The 25,025-nt window shown below is 34.6% G+C and overlaps 1 protein-coding gene, 1 long non-coding RNA gene and 2 pseudogenes across 12 annotated transcripts; all 4 read right to left on the bottom strand.

Moving 5' to 3' along the window:
* Positions 1-2,771: 2,771 nt before the first annotated feature.
* Positions 2,772-5,368, bottom strand: LOC123892171 (annotated as a pseudogene).
* A 1,164-nt stretch (positions 5,369-6,532) lies between these two features.
* Positions 6,533-8,146, bottom strand: LOC123890769 (shewanella-like protein phosphatase 2). The gene is given in 2 exon segments (XM_045940454.1): positions 6,533-7,515; positions 7,518-8,146. Coding segments are annotated over 2 exon segments (1,170 nt in total). The 5' UTR covers positions 8,095-8,146; the 3' UTR covers positions 6,533-6,922.
* Positions 8,147-8,480: 334 nt separating this feature from the next.
* On the bottom strand, positions 8,481-15,353 carry LOC123890770 (annotated as a pseudogene).
* Positions 15,354-17,302: 1,949 nt separating this feature from the next.
* Positions 17,303-24,645, bottom strand: LOC123890767. 11 transcript variants are annotated; one of them, XR_006802958.1, is made up of 6 exons: positions 23,714-24,645; positions 23,405-23,606; positions 18,917-22,484; positions 18,751-18,805; positions 18,442-18,672; positions 17,303-17,521 (listed from the first exon to the last, which is right to left on the bottom strand). It is a non-coding gene; the product is annotated as an uncharacterized LOC123890767 (long non-coding RNA). The 11 variants fall into 11 exon arrangements; XR_006802954.1 differs by having other exon boundaries at positions 18,442-18,643; XR_006802957.1 differs by having other exon boundaries at positions 18,442-18,643; positions 18,751-22,484; positions 23,405-23,635; positions 23,714-23,768; positions 23,880-24,645.
* Between the last annotated feature and the right edge of the window lie 380 nt (positions 24,646-25,025).

Raw genomic sequence — 25,025 nt, 5'->3', positions numbered from 1 at the left:
CATCACATAATAAAAAGTTTTTTGTACTAACTTTTGAATAAAGACACAAAATAACCTTGAATTTAATGACGTGTCAAAAAATTAAATAGGGGCAAATTAGAGATTTCATAGGTATCTTGTTTTCTTATATAGATATAGATAGATTTATATGTTATAACATAAAATTATAGATAGTTTTAGTTTATTTTTACAAAAAAATGATTTTTTTAATTTTTTGGGAAGTTAAAATAACTGGAAGTTAAAATATGAGTAACCATCACATAATAAAAAGTTTTTTGTACTAACTTTTGAATAAAGACACAAAATAACCTTGAATTTAATGCCGTGTCAAAAAATTAAATAGGGGCAAATTAGAGATTTCATAGGTATCTTGTTTTCTTATATAGATAGATTTATATGTTATAACATAAAATTATAGATAGTTTTAGTTTATTTTTACAAAAAAATGATTTTTTTTAATTTTTTGGGAAGTTAAAATAACTGGAAGTTAAAATATGAGTAACCATCACATAATAAAAAGTTTTTTTTACTAACTTTTGAATAAAGACACAAAATAACCTTGAATTTAATGACGTGTCAAAAAATTAAATAGGGGCAAATTAGAGATTTCATAGGTATCTTGTTTTCTTATATAGATAGATTTATATGTTATAACATAAAATTATAGATAGTTTTAGTTTATTTTTACAAAAAAAATGATTTTTTTAATTTTTTGGGAAATAAAATAACTAGAAGTTAAAATATGAGTAACCATCACATAATAAAAAGTTTTTTGTACTAACTTTTGAATAAAGACACAAAATAACCTTGAATTTAATGGCGTGTCAAAAAATGAAATAGGGGCAAATTAGAGATTTCATAGGTATCTTGTTTTCTTCTATTGATAGATTTATATGTTATAACATAAAATTATAGATAGTTTTAGTTTATTTTTACAAAAAAATGATTTTTTTAATTTTTTGGGAAGTTAAAATAACTGGAAGTTAAAATATGAGTAACCATCACATAATAAAAAGTTTTTTGTACTAACTTTTGAATAAAGACACAAAATAACCTTGAATTCAACACGTGTCAAAAAATTAAATAGGGACAAATTAGAGATTTCATAGATATCTTGTTTTCTTATATAGATAGATACGTTTGGTTCACAAGGGGAGGGGAGAAATTTTATAACTAAATTACATTTGTATCCTTATAATCTTAAAACCACACATTTATAATCTTTGACACGGATCTAGTAACACTTTTTTTTATCTTAATGATCATCTATTTTACAAAATACAGTAATTTATTAATATATTTTATTTTTGTCTGACTTTTTTATGTTTATATAACATATCTCTAAAATAATATTTGGTCAAGGTTTCGCGCCCTACATGTGTATATTAACATGATTGTGCTTTTGGTAATCCAATCACAAATACAATATACTAACAAACCGATTATTGCAATCAAATAGAAACACTACAAAGACATCGATCAATTAGGATGAATGTGTAGAATCAAGTTTTCAAAGACATCCATCAATTAAGATGAATGCAAGAGTAAAATAAATAACAAAAAAAATAATGCAACGAAGGCTGAAGCATAATACATAAACGAAAAAGAATACTCCTATACCAAGAGTGAATACAAATACAAGAAGATGATAATCAATACTAGCAAAAATACACGTAAATAAGACTAGGTAAAAAAACCAAAGATTCTAGCAAACAAATTTCTAGGAAATGGACGAAAGCAATTTGTAGGTAAACAATAATAGAGATAATCTAATTTTAAACATCTTTAAAAAGGATAATTTTGGAATATAAAAATAAAATTGAGGATAATTTAGGAATTGTAAACATCAAATCTTTCATTCCCTCCCCTCCCCTCCAAATCCCCCCAATTTGGGGGGAAGCAAAAAGTGGTCTTTGGAGGAATTTTGCTCTCCTCCCCTCCCCTCTTAAAAATTGAACCAAACACAATTTTTAAAAAATATTCCCTCACCTCCCCTCCCCTCCAAAGCCCCCGAACCAAACAGACCTTAAGGTATCATTACAATGTAGCGGATGGAAGATTAGCGCAACATGTAGAGCGAGGGATTGCAGATGACCGTAATTGATAATGCATTGGATGCAATTCTGAGGCTCTTTAGTTAGGTCATCTAATCATATTTTGGGTCTCTCTTTTGAAATGTTAGACTGTCTATAGGATCCACACAAATGGGAGTGAAGGTGATTAGGTCATATGATTGTTGTAGAATATAAGGACGGTTTAAATGTTGGAGGACATTTTGGTTGTTGAGTAAACTTGGTGAATTTTATAGAGTTATTAAGTTGCATATTTTGATTTGGAGCAATTTGAAATTCCACATGATTTGTATCTTTTATATTCTCTCCTGTTCCAATTTCTTGTACAAGTGCGGCGAAGAAGTTTTTGGACATGAACATGATCATAATCACATTCGAAGCTATACATATGGTACCATTTTATCGAGTTTATAAAATAACTTAAAAGAATATATATAATTCGTACATACCGACGATGTAAGAGTATATTCAAAAGAACACACTTATTAATACATCCGACTTTTCAAAGCTATATATACACACACATATATGTGATACCATTATATATTCGTACTACATGTTTGGATTGGCGATGAGTTTGACGAAATTACGGTGAACCGCATTAATTTTGACAAAAGTTGTGTTTTGAAAATTTAATAGAACGACAATGACACCATAATTTCGTCGAACTTATTGTAATTCCAAACATCCACATATAATCTACTCGTCAAAAGAAAAGAAATTAATACGAGGAATAGGTACACACATCAAAGGATGAGCTCTAAGGATAGTAGAAGGTTTCTCTTCCATGTTAACTTTTCCATTACCACCAACCTTCCATTCAAAACATTGAATCAATGCAGCAAGATTTGTAGGAACAACTTGAAGTGCTAATGAGGTACCAGTGCAAAATCTTATTCCAGTTCCAAATGGAATAAATTGAAAATTTTGTCCCCTCACATCAAACTTATTCTCTTCACTCATAAACCTTTCTGGCTTAAACTCGAGTGGATTCTCCCACAATTTAGGGTTCCTACCCATTAACCAAAAGTTAACATATAAAATAGTCTTTGCTGGTATCTCAAAACCACAAACATTACAACTCTTAGATGATTCTCTAACCATTAATGGTATTGTAGGGTGTAATCTTAGTGTTTCTTTGAGTATAGCTCGAAGATATGGAAGATTCGGAAGATCGGATTCTTGTATTAATCTACTTTTTCTTGTTAGTGAATCAATCTCTTGTCTTGCTTTCTCCATCACATGTGAGTTGTTTATTAATTCAGCTAGAGCCCAATCAATTGTTGTAGAAGATGTGTCTGTTCCTGCTAAAAACATGTCCTGCATGCATAAATTCAAGTCTAAAATTATAAAGCATCGCATATAGCCCATTTTCAATTGCAAAACCATGATTCTATTTATCTAACATTTACACCGAAGAAGTAGTGACATGGCACCTACATGTGCAGTGACTCGTGTGCATGCCAACGAGGCACGTAACATCACCATCCGGCAAATAGAATACTATGAACTGACAAAAACTGTCATGTGGACTAACTTGATTAACGTTCTGTAAGTGAGGGTCTAATTTAGAATATTGATAATGTGACGGATTGAATTGAAACAAGTGACAAAAGTCAAAGATTATTATAAGTATATATTTACTCGTTTAGATAATATGTTTCTTGTATTTAAAAACAAACAGGCGCACACTTTTAAAAAAACGTGAACTTTTGAAAAGAATCCATAATAGTATCTGAGTAGTAGATGTTTTTTCTATCTATTCCACAAGAATTCAGCTATATACTCATGTATACATGCATGTAGATCAAATAAAGTAGGAATAGTATGGTGTGGAAGTTAGAGAAAAAAAACTTACAAAGATGAAAGCCTTGACATTTTCTCTAGTTAACTTCATCTCAGAGTTCTCATTCTCTTGAATTTCCAACAAAATATCAAGTAGATCCTTAACATAAGCACCTTCACCATTTTCCTTCCTTTTCTTCATCATATCCTCTTGATGCTCCCTTATCACTCTCTCAATCATTGTGTCAAACCTTTCCATCATCTCTTTTAGCCTTTTATTAAATCCCTGCAAATCCCAATTCTTAAAAAACCAAATAAAATAAGACAAATTAAACCTCCCTGCAAGTTCTGAAGAATCTTGAACCAACTTCCTAATCTCTTCAACATCACAATCATTTTCACAACAAGCTCTACTTATTGTCATCCTTTCCATAATTCTATTGGTCAGTGTCAAGAGCTCGGCACCGACATCAACCGACTCCCGGCCGGTTTTCCCTTTCTTCTGCAAAACTCTAAGTAACCTCAAAGTCTCTTGTTGTCTCAAGGGACAGAATTGATCAAGAGTTCTTTCTTCCACCAAGAAGCTCTGACATGCATAACTTTTTCATGAATTTCCAATAGTCACCATAAAGTGCAAACATGAAATCTTTTGAACCATATGATAAGTAGTGAACTACATGATTTATTAAGCGATTTGAGAAGGAAGTTTCATGAGTTTTAAGAAACTCCTTTGTTATTTCAGGACTTGAAATTACTACACAAGGGACATAACCTAGGAAAAGTTTCATTATGGGTCCATATTGAATTGAAAGGTTGTGAAAATTTTGGTGAACTGGTAACTTGGATAAAAGTTAAAAGTGTCCAATGATAGGTAAGGCAAGAGAGGTTCTTGGTGGAGTTAGATGATTCTTGTTCTTCTTCTTCTTCTTTCTGGTAAGTATTGCTCGAATAATTTTAGTGCCTGTTTGATTTTGCCTTTTTTGGCAGTGGGAGAAGAATTATTACATTATTTAGGCTTTTCAATTTCTTTAAAAAATTGGTTTATGTTTTTATTGCTTTTACAAGTGTATGACTTATGGTTTTAAGACAAAAGTTTTAGTTTTTTAAACAGTGCCGCTTGCTAGCATGATTTTTGAAAACATTATAAATTTTAAGTGATATATAAATTTTAACTATCATATACAGGATAAATTACCACTGATAAAAAAATTTAAAATAATTATCATACAATAACTTTAAAAAAACAAAACCAATGCAACATTGTCCAATCCTAATTGAACCATAAACCTTGGACATTTTATGTCCAATCCAGTTATATGATTATTGATTATCTTGTTTTTTCAAAGCTGAATTGATCACCTTAACCGATCCATATTTTTTCAGCAAGTATGGTTCAGTCCCAAAAATCACTAAAACTAAACCAATAAGTTATGATTGGAGAAAAAAACAAACACGTCATGCAAAATCATCTCTTCTATTTCACTTTCCTCCTTATTTTTCTCCAAAACCATCTCTCCCTTTTCTTCTGTTTCAGAAAAAACATAATTTAATTTTATTAAAAATATCATGCAGAGAACCAAACACACCCAAAACCCCTATACATATGCAGAATAAACTCCCCCTACTGGCCACTCAATTGGCACTAGACTAAGAAATTAAGAATTACACAAACAACATTCAACATATTGAAAACTAATCCGAGCCAATACCAATTCCTCATCACCTGATATGCTTCCAAGACTCAAACTAAAGCTAATAACCACCTTAACAAAAGCTCCAAGCTAACAGAAAAATTCATGTATTAATCACCCTGCAGAATCTCAAATTTGACAGAAAGTGTTCGAACTGAATTGAGATGCATTGATTATAATTAAACCTAGGCTCTCCCTTTTCTTCTTCTCTCAAACAAACCCTAAAATATCATCTTGAAGAAAACTTCTCCCCTCTTAAGAACTCAAAGTTTAATTTCTAGCCTGACATTTTCCGTTCACAATTTTTCTCTTTTTTGAATAAAAAATAAACAAGTGTAAACTAAAATTGCTGCAATTGTAAGAATAGACCAAGGGAGAATAAAAATTAGTCTGATATACATGCAAGCTTGGATATATGGCCAAATCAAAGATTTTAAAAAAACTTGCAGTGAATCTTAAATCCTATGGACATATGATAGATTGTGAAATTAGAATCTTGATGAGGCGAGGTTAAAAGTTTTGGTGCTTGTAATGTCCTTCCAAGATTTTAGCCTCAGGCCACATATAACATCAACCACATTCACAACATAAAACATATTTGGCCTCTCCAACAGTGTTTTTAAATGGTGGCCATGGCAGAATGGCATGACGTTTTTTTTTTGACACCATAGGCCATTTGTGAAGGGAATGACTGCCACGGGGGAGCCATAGGCCGCAATGGTGTGTTTATATGGAGAATTTTCTGCCTTTCCCAACAAAGTTGAGCATGTCCTTTGTCATTAACAAAGTGCCTCAGCTACTGCCAATATATCAAGCAAGCAATGAAGTCGAACGAAAAGGAAATGCAGATTTTATATATCCACTTCATATTTGGCCAAATTCTATTTTTTTCTTAAAGTCCAAGTAAAAATTAAAGCAAATATTTTTTGAACATTCAATTGTAGGTTATGCACAATGCAGTTTTAAAATGTAAATCAATCGATGTTATTAATACGTCCATGTTTTCATACTCAATTACAATGTCAAATAGGTCGACAAGGAATTAATCAATCATGTACGATCAATGATGATGTTAACAATCCACTAAACAAACAATCATATAAGTTTGATTAGAAATCATCATCTCCATATCCTAATCACTGAACCCTAAAAACCTAAACAATGAGGCATAGGATATAGATACCTCCAACTCCAATGCACAAGAATGAGAAACCTTTATTGCAACAATTGCCTAAATAATCTAAACAATTTTAAAGTTGAAAGTTGAAACTAAGCCTTTAATCTTCAGGGTCTAGCAAGTGATTGGTGAGCATTCTATGTGAATGTTGTAAACTCTCAATCATCAAATTTGATTCTTACCGAGAACAACAAAAGTTAAGCTTTAACTTCCACTTGTCTAGGTCTAACATCTTGATCATTATTAATCAACGATCCAAGCCCTTCTTCCACCTTCCCAACATCAACATCTTGATGATATAAAGAATTTGATGTCAATATATTCACCCCAGAAACCCTATCAATCTCCAAAACCTCAGGCAAACCACCACCACATCCTTTCGACATACCAACATCAATTCGAATAGCCTTATTTCCGCAAACGCCATTAATCCCTCCCCTCTGAATCGTATGCCCCATAATCATCCTCTTAACACCCGGAATCGTCGACAAAACATGCTCAAGACTTGAACAATCACAATTCCCATCAGAAAATTTCCTAAGCCAAACAACTGCATTCCTCCCACGACAATAACCCGGTGACAACCGATTACCATAATTACCATTAACCCAATCAATAACCTCACTATTAATCTTCTCCAATCCATAATCAACATGTTCTTGCAACAAACCACCATGAACAAAAATCGAATCACCAACAACCAAAACAGTAACGTTTTGTGTGAAGAACCTTCTAGAAATTGGGCCATTAGGTCTTAATGCAGCAACCCTAGCCCTAAGCCCATCATAAACTCTCTCCTCGCACCACGAAACACCACGTGTACACCATCCAACGGATCTAACGGTGGTTCCAAATCTTTGCAGAGACTCTTCATCTTGTTACCTTCACGAAACCATTTCAACCAAACCCTAAATTCATCAACGCCTGATTTCGTCGCGAAACGGAAATCACCTTCCACGTTCATGATCTCGTGGTTTCCATTCATGGTGATGAATCTTCCGCCTTGAATTGCTGCTTCGCGTTTCAGTTTTTCTAAGAGGTACAGAATTTTGATTTCGTCGCCGCCGCGGTCGAGGACATCGCCGACTTGGACTACGGTGGATGAACCTCCGATGTATTTATCGGTATCGTCGATTAATCCGGCGATTCGGAGAGCTTCTTTTGTTTTCTTGAGGTCGCCATGGAGATCGCCGATGGCAATAAGACGTTGCGGGGAAGGGAGACGAGTGGGGAGTGGAGGTGGCGGAGATGACGGCGGTGGTGGGAGGAAGATTCCGCCGCTGACTGAAAAGTCAACGAATGTATCGACGAATGAAGATAGAAGATTGGGAACTTGTTTGCAGAATGAGTTTTGTTTTTCGTTTTCCATTTTGAAAATAAGCGCTTTTTTATTTTTTAGCTTCAAAATGAGAAGCACGAAAGATAGAAAGACTCAAACAAGTATATTAAGAGAAAGAAACCAAAACTAAAGTCTCGAACTGACCCTCGAATCAGATTAAATCGGTGGTAAAAGAAAACAAAAAAATCAAATACATATTTTCTCTCATTTGCACAAATACAAGCTCGAACACCACATAATTTGTGACTCCAAAAAACCAAAGCATTCATTAATTTGTGGTGTGTGAATCGATCAAAGGACACCTAACCTTCATAATTTATAAAAAATAAAATGAAGTGTTTATCCAATACAACAATGATTTTGTATGTTTCTAAGCAAGTTCAAAACTAAAGGTGAAAAACAAGGTTAACATCAAGTGGTACACTATTTTCCAACCATGAAATCTATGTAATTGCACAATTTTACTACAAATACAAGGATGCTGCAAAGACAATGTCCCTCTTGATTTTGGACACAGCCTCCTCAAACTTTTCCTCAAGCTCAGTTTCTCCAATTGACTTAGCTGCTTCTATTAACTGCTGAAGAACTTCTTCAAGTCTTCTAATTGCTCTAATCAAGCTACCTTCAAAAACTTGTGTAATCTCCATGATCTCATAGAACTTTGAACCTTTCGCCCAAGCATACACAACCTCCATAATGTCAGGCCTAAATGACTTTACAAAAGTTTCAACATCAATTTGCAACTGACTACTAATTTCACAAGCAACCTTCCCTTTCAAGTCCACCACGTTGTCACTTGTAGCATATCTGCATATGAAGGTCTTATGTGAATATCATTTTCATCAGCACAGGTAAATCATATTGGGATGCTGAAATTATTTGATAGAAAGAAGCATGAATAAAACTGTAAAAAAGAACAGAAATACTTCACAATTTTCATTACCCTAGCCTCCGAAGAACCCTCTTTCTTGCCTTGAGTTCATCCTTGAATGCCAGAGTAGTAGATGATCTTAATGGACTTTATTTTTGCCATCAGCTCTTGCTTCCTTTGAAAAACTTTTATCTTCTGCTTTATAAGAGGTGACTTCGCAATTTCATGCTTTTCAAATAGCCTCTCCAAAGCCTCTATTCTACGGGATGCTTTCTTGTACGAGCTACTTTGAATCTGAAAAATATAGGAATCTCGGTAATGACAGTACAATTGGGAAGTAATAAAAATGAGGAAAATGAATGGATAAGCACTACACCTTCATGTCTTCTTCAGGATCTAGACGTGGCAATCCCTTTTCACTAAATCTAGAAAGTGTTTCCATAACTTTTTTCAGTGTGTTTTCTCGAGCTTCCAACGGCAAAAGATCCTTTGGTATGTATAGACGTAGGCTGCTAATTGTATTGATCTGTAAATAATAAAACAGAAAATTATATACTGATCATTGGTTATTTCATTAATCTTGTGAATCATAAAAACCAAAAATATACAGTTCCAGCAAAACCAACATTTTAACATTGAATTGGATAAAGGTTATAATATCAAATTCCAACTATTGAATTTTAATCCTAGATGAGGTATTCAATGCAACAGCAAACAAACACACACACATGCACACACACATATGTACACAGTGGTATTGTATGTGTTAAACACTGTACTGATTTTTTATTTTACATTGCAATTTTTCATAGAATCGTCCAATCTAACAATTTAAGGAGTATCATACATAAAATAACATATTCTTCATTTCTTTTAATCAAATCTGTAAAAATTACAATTTAGAGTCAAAACCTGCATATATATATTTTACATCACTTGACAGCTTAAAATATTTTACCTGAGAGATAAGATAGGAATGGAAACAACTATAGGTTCTCCATGTTCTTTCAGAGGAACAATCTCAACCGATTTTTTTCCAAGTTTATCTTTCCTCACCACACATCTTGTAAGAATATCAACTTTGTATGATGCATCTTCCGGCTTTACGCTTGCATCATCTGAAATGTTTTACTGACTACTTTACAACAAGGAACTAAAATTTTATAGTACAAAAGTATATAAAAATCACAAGAAGCCATTGAAAATCATCACCTTCAGAAACACCCTTAATCCTTTCAAAATTAATGATCAACCCCCAAGTCAACTGATCTATCCTCAATAAAAATGGGAGAAATATCCTCATCGCTTGACGTGCATTGGATAGAAACAAGCCTCCCGGGCTGTAAAAAAGGTAAACAGTGCCTTGGAGATAACACAATGTCACGAACCTCCTTATTCAAACTTCTAAGCTGCTCCAGCAGATTGTAATAATCCTTCAAACTGTCTTCTTCTTCTTCAATAACAATTGATTCCCTTTCTTCTTCAAAAGCTTTTATTTGTTTCTGGATACACAAAATTATTAAGAAAAAGTTAAAAAACTAATCTTTCGTTGATAAAATTTCCAAACCAACAATAGAAGTAAAGACATTTTATTAAAAAAGGTTTTCTCAAGAACCAACTGAAATAGAAGCACATGAGTGGGTTTTAAATAACTAGTATATGCCTCTTCACAGAAGAACCCTTTAGGCTTGAAGGAAGAACGAAGCAAGTGTCCACTTTATGTCTCTACTGAAATTAAACATATTTCACAAGAATGGAGAGTAGAAGTACAATAGGGCCAGATTAAGATATTTAAACTAGAGTCCAAGGCAATTAAAAGATGACATCAATGTCTTCAGCCGCCTTGATAAGGTGGTTAGAGAAACCTTGTCACAAAGACCATATTTCTTTCTACAGCTTACCAACCCATAAATTTTTTCACAGTTTCTCTGAAATGGTTAGGATGGCTGGGGTTCTGAGTTTAGGGATTAGGATTTGATCATGCAATACAAATTGTGGCTTCCACTACCAACATGAGGGAATCAATTGAAGTGAGCTGAGAGATAAAATATGGAAATCTTAAACTAGCATGTTAAACACGTCAACTTCATTTGACTGAAAAATTCCCAACTCAAAATAAATTCCCATTAAAACAAACCTCAAGGTGGGAATGGCACGATCAGCTTGGAACTGAAAAAAAGAATTACGGAGTAAATTTTCAGGATCACCATCTTCAGAGCGCATTTGGTTCAAAATCATGTTGTAGCTTAAATGAAAGGCACTGAAATGCAAGGAAGCATATACGTAAGAAAAAGGCAGCAATATTAAAAATAGGGAACATATTTCATTGGGTGAATGAAGATCATATTATCAAAAGCTTAACAAGCATAAGACAATCATCCTTGATTTTGTCTGTGTTCATGCATCAAACTTAGAACAGTCTCTGTCATAGCATCACTCATTATGTCACAACTCACAAGTCACATTGTCATTGCTATTATGTGTGTGATTTTCCAATTCCCCAATAAAAGCTACATTAATTAAACTAGAGTTTTAGTTACTACACAACTAGGCTACTCTCAGTCTCACAACAGGCAATCAGAGAAATGTAAAATCCTAGCATCCCCAAATTACAAGTGTTAGATATTCAAGAACAACAAGAACAATTATTCCAGCTCACAAACATCACAATCAAATTATCAAAATGGCTTTGCCAAAAATGGACAAATCAATCATAATTTGGTAGCATCTTGAATGATATAATTCTTTGAATTAAGCACACAGTTTACCTGTTTAAACAAACTATCAGCTGCTCCTTTAACCATTGACTTAGCAGTAGAAGGCTCCATCTTCTCATCAATCATGAGGATACATACTCCCCGGTCATCAATACCTCGTCGACCAGCACGACCACTCATTTGTATATATTCTCCACTGGTTATCCACCTAAACTTGTCCCCATCAAATTTTCGGACATTGGTAAAAACTACGGTTTTTGCAGGCATGTTCAAACCAATACTGAAGGTCTCTGTGGCAAACAAACACTGAAGGAACATATTTCAGTAGTTGAAAGATTTAATAATTTTGTCAAACAAGGAATGTTTATTATATCAACATCAATCCTAGCTTATATTAGCAACCACAAAAAGACATTTCCCTTTACAGGCTATTATATTTTAGCATAGGTAATTCAAAGTGAGCATAGTCCAGAGCCTCATAAGTAAGATACAAATCAGAAATTCTAGCAACTCTTACTAATAATCCTAAGAAGCTTATTTCTTAGGTTTATGCATATGCTTCCTCTTCTTTATTTTTGGTTGATGGTTCTCACATTATGTTTTGGAATGAAGACATGTTCTTAAAGTTAAAGGCTTTTCCTGCTGGCTATGAAAAGTCATCCATTTAATATTTCAATTTTATGCATGCTCATAATGCTTATGGAAATTTTAACCTTCATCAGAATATGAAAAATAGATAAGAAAGCAAAGGTTTTTCATGAAATGTTTTACCGGTGTGCACATTGTTTATTCTTCCACCATGTTAATTTCCAATATTTTGACAGGAATAACAAACCTAAGGTTTTACAATAGTATGAATTCCTGTATTTCCAAGGGCGGAATTTTGTTGATGGCCTCATTTTAATGCTCTGCTCATTGTTCATGACCCATCATCAGAGTCTAATCCTGGCTTTGTTGCAATTTGGAGCCATTTCGGCTCAAGGATAATAGCATGTAAGCCCACTGACAAATTGCTACCAATGCTATAAACTAGCCTACTATTGCTTATTGAACTATTCTACACGATATTACGATCCCTTTGACAAAAATAAGATACGAGTGTCCAGTTATGCACATGTTCAAAACTTATATAGATGAAGTATCTTATCTCATGCTTTTTTCACTAACCTTGATTAGTCCTTCTTGAAATAAGATCTCAATCACTTCCTTTAGAATTGGGAGCAATCCAGAGTGATGCACTCCTATTCCCCGTTTCAGCAAGGGGAGCATGTTCGAAACCTGAAAAAATCAACACAAAACCATTTTGGTATGCTATATTTTGTAATAGAAGAACCCGTTTAAATTAGTTTTGGAGGAATGCATAACTACAGAAGGATATTATATTCTCCGATTCCAAAGCAGAAAAAGATAGATAAAAAAGAAATATAAGAATGTTCAAGAATGCATTAAGGATTCCCATCGTTTCTTCAAAAAAAAAAAGATTACCATCCCAATCTCATGCAATATATGGAAATTGGGAAACAACAATTATCAAAGCACCAAAGAGAAGCAAAAATTAAAATTCATGAGTTCAGACTTCAGAATATAATCTGATTTTGATATAGAAAAACAAATTCATATCTTAGATCCACAAGGCAAACAAAGCTTATGCAGCAAAGAACAGGTAAAGCTCCAAATAAGGCAAACCTAATAAATCTGAAATCTACTAGTCCTACGGGATCGTTGTTTTCTTAAATTGTAGGTTGTGATAGAATTGACGAGAGAAAATTGAATCCGGTTTAAGAGATGAGTTTTTTTAAAAGAAAATTAATAACACTGCTAAAAATCAGAGACATGGATGAGGCATGGTAAATGTGCCCAGAGAGATAAACACTAAAGTTAATGAACTTGCCTGAGGCAGCTTCTTATCATCGTCTGAAAGCATATCCATAGCACACCAAAATATTTTTTCTATGTTGTCCTTCTCTATATCCCCATTAAGATCCATTTTTGCCATCTGCAGATATCATAGACAACTTCAGAGACATAGTAACACACATGGTAGAATGGAAAAATATACTCTTAACAATAAACATCAATTAGAACTTACCTGCATTGCAAGAAATTCACACTCCCTCTTGCTAAAGCTGAACAGTATAACAGGATCGTATTGACGTTGGATGATCATTTTCACCATCTTGAATATGTCGCTTTCTTCAGCAGCCTTGCCCAGGACCAAACCTTTTTGCCACTTGGCGTTTTCTTTTTTCCTATCACCATCAGCAGCAGGAACAAGAGCATTCAAAGCTTTCTGAAAGCTGTCTTCACGAAATTTTCCCTTTTCATCCACAACCAAGTACAGACCCTCGCTTCCGGAAGGAAAAATATAATGTTGAAGGGGAGTTGGCCGGTAATCTGTATAAACAATATGACAAGGCTGTTGGTGCACCTGCAATCAACCCAAATCATAAGACCATCATCAATACACATCCCTTTATTCACAAAAAATAAGTCGATCAATAGAGATTCAATGAAAACAAGTTGAGATTAAATAACCTTTGCCACCCAATCAGCAAATTCCTTGGCATTAGGGACAGTGGCAGATAGGAAGACAAAACGAGCATTCTTTGGCGACATAACAATGCTCTCTTCCCAAACCACACCCCTTTCGCGATCACGCATGTAATGCACCTCATCAAACATTATCCAAGCCACCTCCCTGGTGACCTCAGACCCTTTGTATTGCATACTATGCCAAATTTCCGTAGTCATGACCTGAAATTAATAACAAAAAAACCAATAAATTTTGTTACTTTGGATGAAATTATTTGTTTTATTCCTATAATACTGTTAACTATTTATTATCCCATTCCACTTATTGTTTTCTCTGCAAGAATAGTTCATGGTATTATTGACAAAATAGTAGTTAATGTTGCCTTTTGAACTTTGAAAGCAACAAATAGGTCTTGGTCGGATAAACAACTTAATTAAGCGCCGAACATATAAGTTTTCATGTATAAGCTATTTCTATAACAAAAGATAAAATGAAGTCAAATTGTTTTCATAAAAGCTAATAGGTGTTTTCCTAAAAGCTATAACATGTTGCCAATCAAGCATTCCCTATATAGAACCAAAATTCTTCTACAAAAACAACATTTACAAAAGGAACAAAGTATATATATATAAAAAGGTACCAAGCAAGAAGCATTGGGATCAATGGTAACATCACCAGTCATCAAACCAACATCAGAAAACTCTTCTTTAAATTCTCTATATTTCTGATTACTAAGTGCCTTAATAGGTGAAGTGTAGATAACACGTTGTCCGTTTCGAAGCGACATAGCAATTGCATATAAGGCAACAACAGTTTTCCCAGCAGATGTATGTGCAGAAACCTATAAACAAAATCATCAAAAATCAAATTTCAGTATTTAAATTTCAGTATTTAAGTACCTATTTAATTGAACCGAACAAACTAAACTAAAGTTTACCATAACAGATTGAGAGTTTTCAAGACAAGTTATAGCTTGAGATTGAAAGGGGTCGAGTGTAAAAGGGAATTTCTTTGCAGGGTCTTTTGTTTGAGATGAATCAGAAGTTGAAGATGAAGCTTGAACATAGCCATGTGGATACGAAACATGATGAACACATTCATGCAGTACTATTTGTGAAGTTGTTGTTGATGATGGTTCTTCCGGTGTTTTTCTTTTCAACGAACCCATTATTTCTTTCCAACGACAATCGTAGACCTCGAAAGTGGAATTGATGAATCATTACTTATTTGAACTAGATCATCTTGAGTCCTCTTGAACAACACACTCCGATAGTATTCTTTGTTATAGCGCGATGAATAATCATAACGACTATATTGAGTTACAAGGCTACCCAAACCTTACAATTAACATGAAAACTCCTTGTTTTGAGGTATAATAACACCTTAATGGTAACACGAACCGCTTCTTCAAAGATTGAATAATGTCCAACAACAAATCCTCCGTGTAAACCCTGAATTAAAGAACACAACTGTTTCTCATACCATAAAGAAGAATCAAGAACCGAAACCACCAAGTGCATATAACCTTTGATAGTTAAACAACCCTCAAGTCAACATCCTTAATGTTATACTTCATTTCTGCGGTCATCTAGTATAAGTATTGATTACAAATTCTTAGATAACCCCAATATCTCATTTTCACCTCTTTTAAAGATATAACAAAGTTAACCTTAATGGTAACATGTTAATCATAACACCTTAATAACATAATTTCACATGTGAGTCTACTTGAATGGCAAAAAAAAACACCTATACAATAAATATTACTTAATCTCACACAAATCTAACTCGATACGAAGGAGATGATCATTTGTTTGTACAATCTTGAAACCTTCACCAATCTTGATCATTTTAGCACATGACAACTTTTGATCGGCGACGCCAAATGATAGATCTACATTGACAATAAGGGAGGAATATGATGGCACGACAATCGTAGACCACGAAAGTGGAATTGGCTTATCATTACTTATTTGAACTAGATTATCTTGAGTCCTGTTGAACAACACACTCTGGTAGTATTCTTTGTTATAGCGCGATGAATAATCAACCTTCAACAACACACTCCGCCTAGTGCATATAGTCTTTGATAGCTAAACAACCTTCAACATTCTTATCGTTAAACTTCATTTTCAGTGAGCTATAGTAGTCAAAAACTAGAGAGTCATCTGGTATAGGTATGAATTTCAAATTCGTAGATAACCCCAATGTCTCATTTTCATATCTTTTAAATATATAACAAAGTTAGCCTTAATGGTAATCATAACACCTTAATAACATAATCTCACATGCAAGTCGACTTAAATGTCAAAAACAACGTCTTGAAACCTTCACCAATATTAATCATTTTAGCGCATGACAACTTTTGATTGGAGACACTAAATGATAGGTCTACATTGACGATAAGAGACGAATATGATGGCACGACAATCATAGAACTCGAAAGTGGAATTGACGAATCATTACTTATTTGAACTAGATCATCTTGAGTCCTCTTAAAAAACACACTTTGGTTGTATTCTTTGTTATAACACGATGAATAATCATAAAGACTCTATTAAGTTACAAGGCTACCCAAGACCTTATGATTAACATCAAAACTCCTTGTTTTGAGGTTTAATAACACCTTAATGGTAACACGAACCATTTCTTCGAAGATTGAATTAAAAACACAACTGCTTCTCATAGCATAAAGAAGAATCAAGAACTGAAGTTGCCCAATGCATATAGCCTTTGATAGCTAAACAACCCTCCACATCCTTAATGTTAAACTTCATTTTCAGTGAACTACAGTCGTCAAAAACCCGAGAGCCATATGATATAGGTATAATTTCAAATTCTTAGATCACTCTAATGTCTCACTTTCATCTTTTTTAAAGATATAACAAAGTTAGTCTTAATGGTAATCATAACACTTTAATGTTAATCATAACACCTTAATATAATTTGTCCTATAAATTATGATATATTGATATTTATGAAATATAGACACGAGCTACATACCACGGGCAACGATTAAGGCTGGATTACAACACATCACCAGACTTATGACAAGGAGGATCGTCATTATAACACCCCATGTCAATTTATCTAGAATATCGACAACTGTGTACATAATTGAATCGGAAAACATTAAATTCTCATTACATAAAGATCAAACACATGAATAGGATTACAAAATCCAAGAAGTGAATACAAATTTGAGCCAACAACTAAACATAAATAATCTGAATCTTATACAAGATATAAGATAAACATAACATCGGCTCCAAATCGTACTCCACGTATCTGGGTCTTCATGCTTGCTGACCACGACATCGCGATTAACCTGGTTATCTGAAATCAAATAAGTGGGGGATGAGACAGTCACTTCGTCTCAGTGGATTCCTACTACCCAGTTACTATTGATGTCTACACCGGGGCAACTGATGAACTAAAAGTTCCTTGATCCTGATTGTCAGTCTCTAACATAATTTCATAACATGATTTCATAAACATAATAATATAAAGGTGTAACACAGATTAATTATCTTGTTCATTTTAACATAACTAAGACACTCTGAGGTGAGCCGATCTCAGAGGCCTGACATATCCGTCGTCAATGATTATACGCATCGACACGGCATGAAGCTCACAATCGTAACATGATTGGATTCCTCGAATCCCATAACGTGGTACATAAGTAACCACCATGATTGACTGACTTTCTTAACTTAACTTAATTATCCTGATTGTTATCCTGCCCATGAATTCCCTTCCGGGGATTCTAAATTTTCCTGATTCCTGATACTTAATTTCCTAAATGTGCTTAACATTCTAAACACATAGACATCGTTACACTGTCCATTAAATGTACCAGAAAGGAAATGAATATAAAACGAGTGACTTGGCAGTTCAAATAAAATTATGCAGTGTTCTATTCTGACACGCTCGCCTAGCCAATCTTTGGCTTGCTAAGCAAGTATATCAATACAGAACCCTGTTTGCATTTTTCTGTAAAGTCAAACCAATAGTCACCTACAATCCATAACTTCCTAATTTCAGACAATGTAATTAGTCGATATATTTAGAACGGAGAGTTGTTTGGGGATTTAACTATTCTCACACAATAAATTCCTTAAATCCTAATGTTGTCATGCAATTCATAAATTGGGGAACTAATATTCTAACTGAACTAATGTTATCATGCATTTATTTTATTTGGAGAGACTAATGGAGCTAAACTAACTAGAGTTTAAGGCTCTAAGGGAACCCACCTGAGATAGACACTTGAACAGTACCACCGATATCTACGGAGCTCGCCTTAATGCAGAATTTTCAGCCAAAGTACTTTAAACCCGCATCCTAATTTTTCTGCATAATCTCCATATCAGACCTTCAACTTCAAACTGGTCTCTAGACCTCAATATTCATCCAAATTCTACGAAATTGGCATCTAGACGACGGGAATTTCGTCAGCTTTCCATACATGTAAACACCATTTGAAACTGAGTTACGGTTTGAAAGATATCACCCAATAACTGAGAGTATGTCCATACGAAAATTATGCAGAATATTTTCCTTACCTTCACAACTTCCACTTTTTCTTCAAAGCCAAGCTCCAACCATTTAATCAAGTCTCTTACCCCATATAAACCACATGGAATTACCAAAAAATGGAATTAATGATAATTTCTAACATCAAGAATGTACTGATTCTGAAGGAAAGGAAAAGAGTTTGAGTTTCCTTACCCAATGACCAAGAATAGCTGGACAGGAAAGGGATAACAACACATACAGGCAGAGAAATCTGCTTATTCTTGCTGGCGAGAAACCAGCTCGTTTCTTATGGCTACAACTCCAGCCTCTGATTCATGTTTCTTACAACATTTCAAGTCCTCCATAAGAGCATAAACACACATGCAGCATCATAAGGAAGAAATAAGGATTGAGTTTTGGGATTAAATCTCAATAATGAAAGGAAGAGTGTGAATCACTAACTATATCTCAATTTCTAAGCACCCAAGACTTAATCTTTGATTCTTCAACATTTACAGGTCCCAAACTATCAGAATTTCGTACCCCAGAGCTTCGATTTGAGAAAACAAGATTTGGCCATGGAAGGTGCATTTTCGGCCATGGAAGAATGAGGAGAAGATTCAAAGCTTAAACTCATATTTATAGTGATCTACTGACAACGGGTTTGAGGTTTTCGATCTTGCATGCATCTGGTTTCTGAGAGGTAGTTGATAAAGAAGGTTTGGAATATGTGGTTATGGTGAAAATGTGAGATTTGGGCGTGAGAGAGAGAAGAGAGGGCTATGTGTTTGCTTTTCTGACTTTTCAATATATGGTGTAAATAAGTATTTGATATTAGGTGAGTTTGGTCTTACTAAAATGTGGGTCCCATCAGAGTTAGTGTGGCCTCAATAATTAATTCCTCTACTACCTTTTGAAGTGGGTTACTAAATCTTCTCTTAAATTAGTTCCACAAATATCTCTAATTAAAATTTCTTCTACTAATTAAAATCGGGATGTTACAATCTATCCCCCTTAAAAGAATTTCGTCCGCGAAATTCAATTACTTCTTCATTCATTACCAAAGTAAATTGTATACATCCTCGTCCAAATTCTAGACTTCGTTTCCAAACAGTCATGATCTATTGTTCAAGGTCATTAATCATCACTCTTCGTAGCATTAGCACTTGGTTATTTTATTTATGGAAATCTTAACTCGTTCATTTCATAACATCGAACTCATAATCTCGGCCCATAATACAACTTTTAGGTGCACGCTAATCTTATATTAGCTCTCTTTTTTTTTTTTGTTATTTTCATCGATACAACCGCTCATGGTGCAATATTCCCATTTTCTGCACCCTTCAATTCAACACCGAGCATATCTAATCTTACTGGTTCACTACGTCAAACCTTCTTAGTTGAACCGCTTTCCTTTCACAATCTTTGTTCTCACGGGTACTCCATTACCAACAATACAAGTTTTAAGTGTGAAGGTATGCATAATTTACTCGTCTCACATTCGTCAATCGTTTTACGTCATTCACGTCAATTTTCTTAGAATAAAACTTTCCTCTTCTCAAAGGGTTTTGGCCTAAAGACCAACCTGCTGACTACATTATCAACCAATACTTGCTGCGCACTCTGATCTCTATTACATATTGTCATCTTCTGACTACGTCATTACGACCTTAGTTTACAACTTCCCAAACACTGTCACATTTCGTTTCATCTTACCCGACGTTTTCTCATATTTTTATTACTTCTTCTACCATATGGCATCACAAAATAAATCTCACATCATTTCGTGACGTTAGACGCACCACTATATATACTACTTTACTACCATCTAACATATATGTAACTCCTTACTTCTTATCTCTTACAGTTATTTCCTACTGATACTCTCCTCATTTTTGAGTTTGATTGCATTAACGTTTCCAACGTTCGAGGTACCTTACGATGTTGTTTAACAGGTTAACAAGACACGTGAGAACTTAAGCTGAAATTACTCATGACCCTTAATGGTTAACTTAGACTTCTTTGGTTTTGAACTGGTCATCAGTAATGAAACGAAAGATCGGAGAATCTCTTGATGGGAAACATAATGTTACTGTTTTGAAGATCGACATGAATAACTGATAGTTCTTAAAGGATCACAACTTATTACTCTTAAGAAGAAATTCAAACTTACCTAGGCCCGAACTGATTACTGATAATGAAGTTACAAAGTTGAAGACATTTCTTCAGAGTTACATAAGGTAACACTCTAATTGTGAATCCAATTCGCTGATATTAAGGAATTTAGAAAGTTTTCAACATTAGATAGGCTCGGAAACTTTAATGTTCATAACATAATAAGGCTTACTGGTTATGAATCAAGCATCACATTGATTCGATGAATTTAGCTGAATTTAACTGACAACACTCCGAAAACGGTTTAACTTAGTCCTTTGGGTTATTGGCTGATAGGTTCGAATACGGGAAATTATTTGGCAACTTACTGAAGGTAGTACCGAATTGCGTTACTTGTTCCTGAAGCAAATGGAAATGACATTTAATATGTCTGCTTAGGTGATTGATTGCATCAAAATTAAACTCTAATTGTTATTCTAAACGAGACTTAACTGCTACTGGTTTGGCTTGAATACACTAGTTACCAACTGAGTGGCTGAATTCATCTTGCTGGGAACGTTTGGTGTTTTCATCCTACAAGAATGGTACAATAGGTTGACATTAGGATTTAAAGAAATGTGTGAAGTCTAGTTTGTCTTTCGCTGATAGTGTAGCTAATTGACTTACGTCGCTAGGGACAACTACTAGGCTGAAATGAAGGTCAAACAGATTTGGGGAAAAGTTTTGGTTCACTGACTTCAGTTAAGTCTTATTTGAATTAACGTGCTTCTGGTAATTAGGTTCACAAAATTGGGTGATTACTTCTAGGTTCACACAGCGCGTCTGTGTCGGTTGGTTATTACTGGCGTACAACACTTCAATCTACACTGCGTTCCGTTCTCATAATTTCATTAGACTTACTACAATTGTCCATGCATCCTACTCCAGTCAACGGTCATGCTGATACCGGGGTTTTCCTGTTCCCTAGTGTCCTCTGAATTCTTACGCACATCACCGTCAATTGAGTACATCCGATTCGTGCATTTCCTGATATGCCTCTCACTACTGACACTACGCCACGTATTATTCCCAATTCTACGTGCCACTTGTTTGCGTTACCCAACTTACTCTTGTGGCGTCGACTGTTGCAGTTCAAATATTGAATTCTACCGATATTTGTTCATACTTCCTTCCGAGTTCGCGCTCCTACTGGGTTCTTACTACTCGACCTCCTTGGTCCACTTTGGTTCTCAACCGTAATACCCTGCCTACCATACACAATACTGAGTTGATCAGGCTCAGCACGCGATGATTTCAGCGTGAACAGTTCAGACTCAAAAGGATCCGTACTACTTAGGATTGAATTTTAATGATCCACGGCAAGGTCCGATACTGAATCGACCTGCTCTGATACCAATTATAACACCCCATGTCAATTTATCTAGAATATCGACAACTGTGTACATAATTGAATCGGAAAACATTAAATTCTCATTACATAAAGATCAAACACATGAATAGGATTACAAAATCCAAGAAGTGAATACAAATTTGAGCCAACAACTAAACATAAATAATCTGAATCTTATACAAGATATAAGATAAACATAACATCGGCTCCAAATCGTACTCCACGTATCTGGGTCTTCATGCTTGCTGACCACGACATCGCGATTAACCTGGTTATCTGAAATCAAATAAGTGGGGGATGAGACAGTCACTTCGTCTCAGTGGATTCCTACTACCCAGTTACTATTGATGTCTACACCGGGGCAACTGATGAACTAAAAGTTCCTTGATCCTGATTGTCAGTCTCTAACATAATTTCATAACATGATTTCATAAACATAATAATATAAAGGTGTAACACAGATTAATTATCTTGTTCATTTTAACATAACTAAGACACTCTGAGGTGAGCCGATCTCAGAGGCCTGACATATCCGTCGTCAATGATTATACGCATCGACACGGCATGAAGCTCACAATCGTAACATGATTGGATTCCTCGAATCCCATAACGTGGTACATAAGTAACCACCATGATTGACTGACTTTCTTAACTTAACTTAATTATCCTGATTGTTATCCTGCCCATGAATTCCCTTCCGGGGATTCTAAATTTTCCTGATTCCTGATACTTAATTTCCTAAATGTGCTTAACATTCTAAACACATAGACATCGTTACACTGTCCATTAAATGTACCAGAAAGGAAATGAATATAAAACGAGTGACTTGGCAGTTCAAATAAAATTATGCAGTGTTCTATTCTGACACGCTCGCCTAGCCAATCTTTGGCTTGCTAAGCAAGTATATCAATACAGAACCCTGTTTGCATTTTTCTGTAAAGTCAAACCAATAGTCACCTACAATCCATAACTTCCTAATTTCAGACAATGTAATTAGTCGATATATTTAGAACGGAGAGTTGTTTGGGGATTTAACTATTCTCACACAATAAATTCCTTAAATCCTAATGTTGTCATGCAATTCATAAATTGGGGAACTAATATTCTAACTGAACTAATGTTATCATGCATTTATTTTATTTGGAGAGACTAATGGAGCTAAACTAACTAGAGTTTAAGGCTCTAAGGGAACCCACCTGAGATAGACACTTGAACAGTACCACCGATATCTACGGAGCTCGCCTTAATGCAGAATTTTCAGCCAAAGTACTTTAAACCCGCATCCTAATTTTTCTGCATAATCTCCATATCAGACCTTCAACTTCAAACTGGTCTCTAGACCTCAATATTCATCCAAATTCTACGAAATTGGCATCTAGACGACGGGAATTTCGTCAGCTTTCCATACATGTAAACACCATTTGAAACTGAGTTACGGTTTGAAAGATATCACCCAATAACTGAGAGTATGTCCATACGAAAATTATGCAGAATATTTTCCTTACCTTCACAACTTCCACTTTTTCTTCAAAGCCAAGCTCCAACCATTTAATCAAGTCTCTTACCCCATATAAACCACATGGAATTACCAAAAAATGGAATTAATGATAATTTCTAACATCAAGAATGTACTGATTCTGAAGGAAAGGAAAAGAGTTTGAGTTTCCTTACCCAATGACCAAGAATAGCTGGACAGGAAAGGGATAACAACACATACAGGCAGAGAAATCTGCTTATTCTTGCTGGCGAGAAACCAGCTCGTTTCTTATGGCTACAACTCCAGCCTCTGATTCATGTTTCTTACAACATTTCAAGTCCTCCATAAGAGCATAAACACACATGCAGCATCATAAGGAAGAAATAAGGATTGAGTTTTGGGATTAAATCTCAATAATGAAAGGAAGAGTGTGAATCACTAACTATATCTCAATTTCTAAGCACCCAAGACTTAATCTTTGATTCTTCAACATTTACAGGTCCCAAACTATCAGAATTTCGTACCCCAGAGCTTCGATTTGAGAAAACAAGATTTGGCCATGGAAGGTGCATTTTCGGCCATGGAAGAATGAGGAGAAGATTCAAAGCTTAAACTCATATTTATAGTGATCTACTGACAACGGGTTTGAGGTTTTCGATCTTGCATGCATCTGGTTTCTGAGAGGTAGTTGATAAAGAAGGTTTGGAATATGTGGTTATGGTGAAAATGTGAGATTTGGGCGTGAGAGAGAGAAGAGAGGGCTATGTGTTTGCTTTTCTGACTTTTCAATATATGGTGTAAATAAGTATTTGATATTAGGTGAGTTTGGTCTTACTAAAATGTGGGTCCCATCAGAGTTAGTGTGGCCTCAATAATTAATTCCTCTACTACCTTTTGAAGTGGGTTACTAAATCTTCTCTTAAATTAGTTCCACAAATATCTCTAATTAAAATTTCTTCTACTAATTAAAATCGGGATGTTACAGTCATCAACAGGAGACTCGTCATCATCATCATCAACAAACTAAAATGGGAAAAAAAAACTTGTATTAACTCAAAGGAGAAAATAGAAAAGTGTTTAAGAAACGGAAGATAACAAAAAAGAAACAATAAAACTGAAGAACAAAAAAAGTATAAACCTCGTCGTCTCCATCAGTATCATCATCAACATGAGACTTGCCATCATCACCAACAGAAGACTAAAATGGAAAAAAAACTCTTATTAGCTTCAAGGAGAAGATCAAAAAGTGAATACGAAATGAAAGATAACAATAAGATTGAAGAACAAAAAATTATAAACCTCGTCTTCTCCATCAGTATCCATCTCTTCAACTCCGGTGA

Source organism: Trifolium pratense, linkage group LG6 (assembly GCF_020283565.1).
Source record: "Trifolium pratense cultivar HEN17-A07 linkage group LG6, ARS_RC_1.1, whole genome shotgun sequence".
NCBI classification, from domain to species: domain Eukaryota; kingdom Viridiplantae; phylum Streptophyta; class Magnoliopsida; order Fabales; family Fabaceae; genus Trifolium; species Trifolium pratense.
The sequence above is the reverse complement of the archived record's forward strand: the minus strand, read 5'-3'. Positions and strand labels throughout refer to the sequence as shown.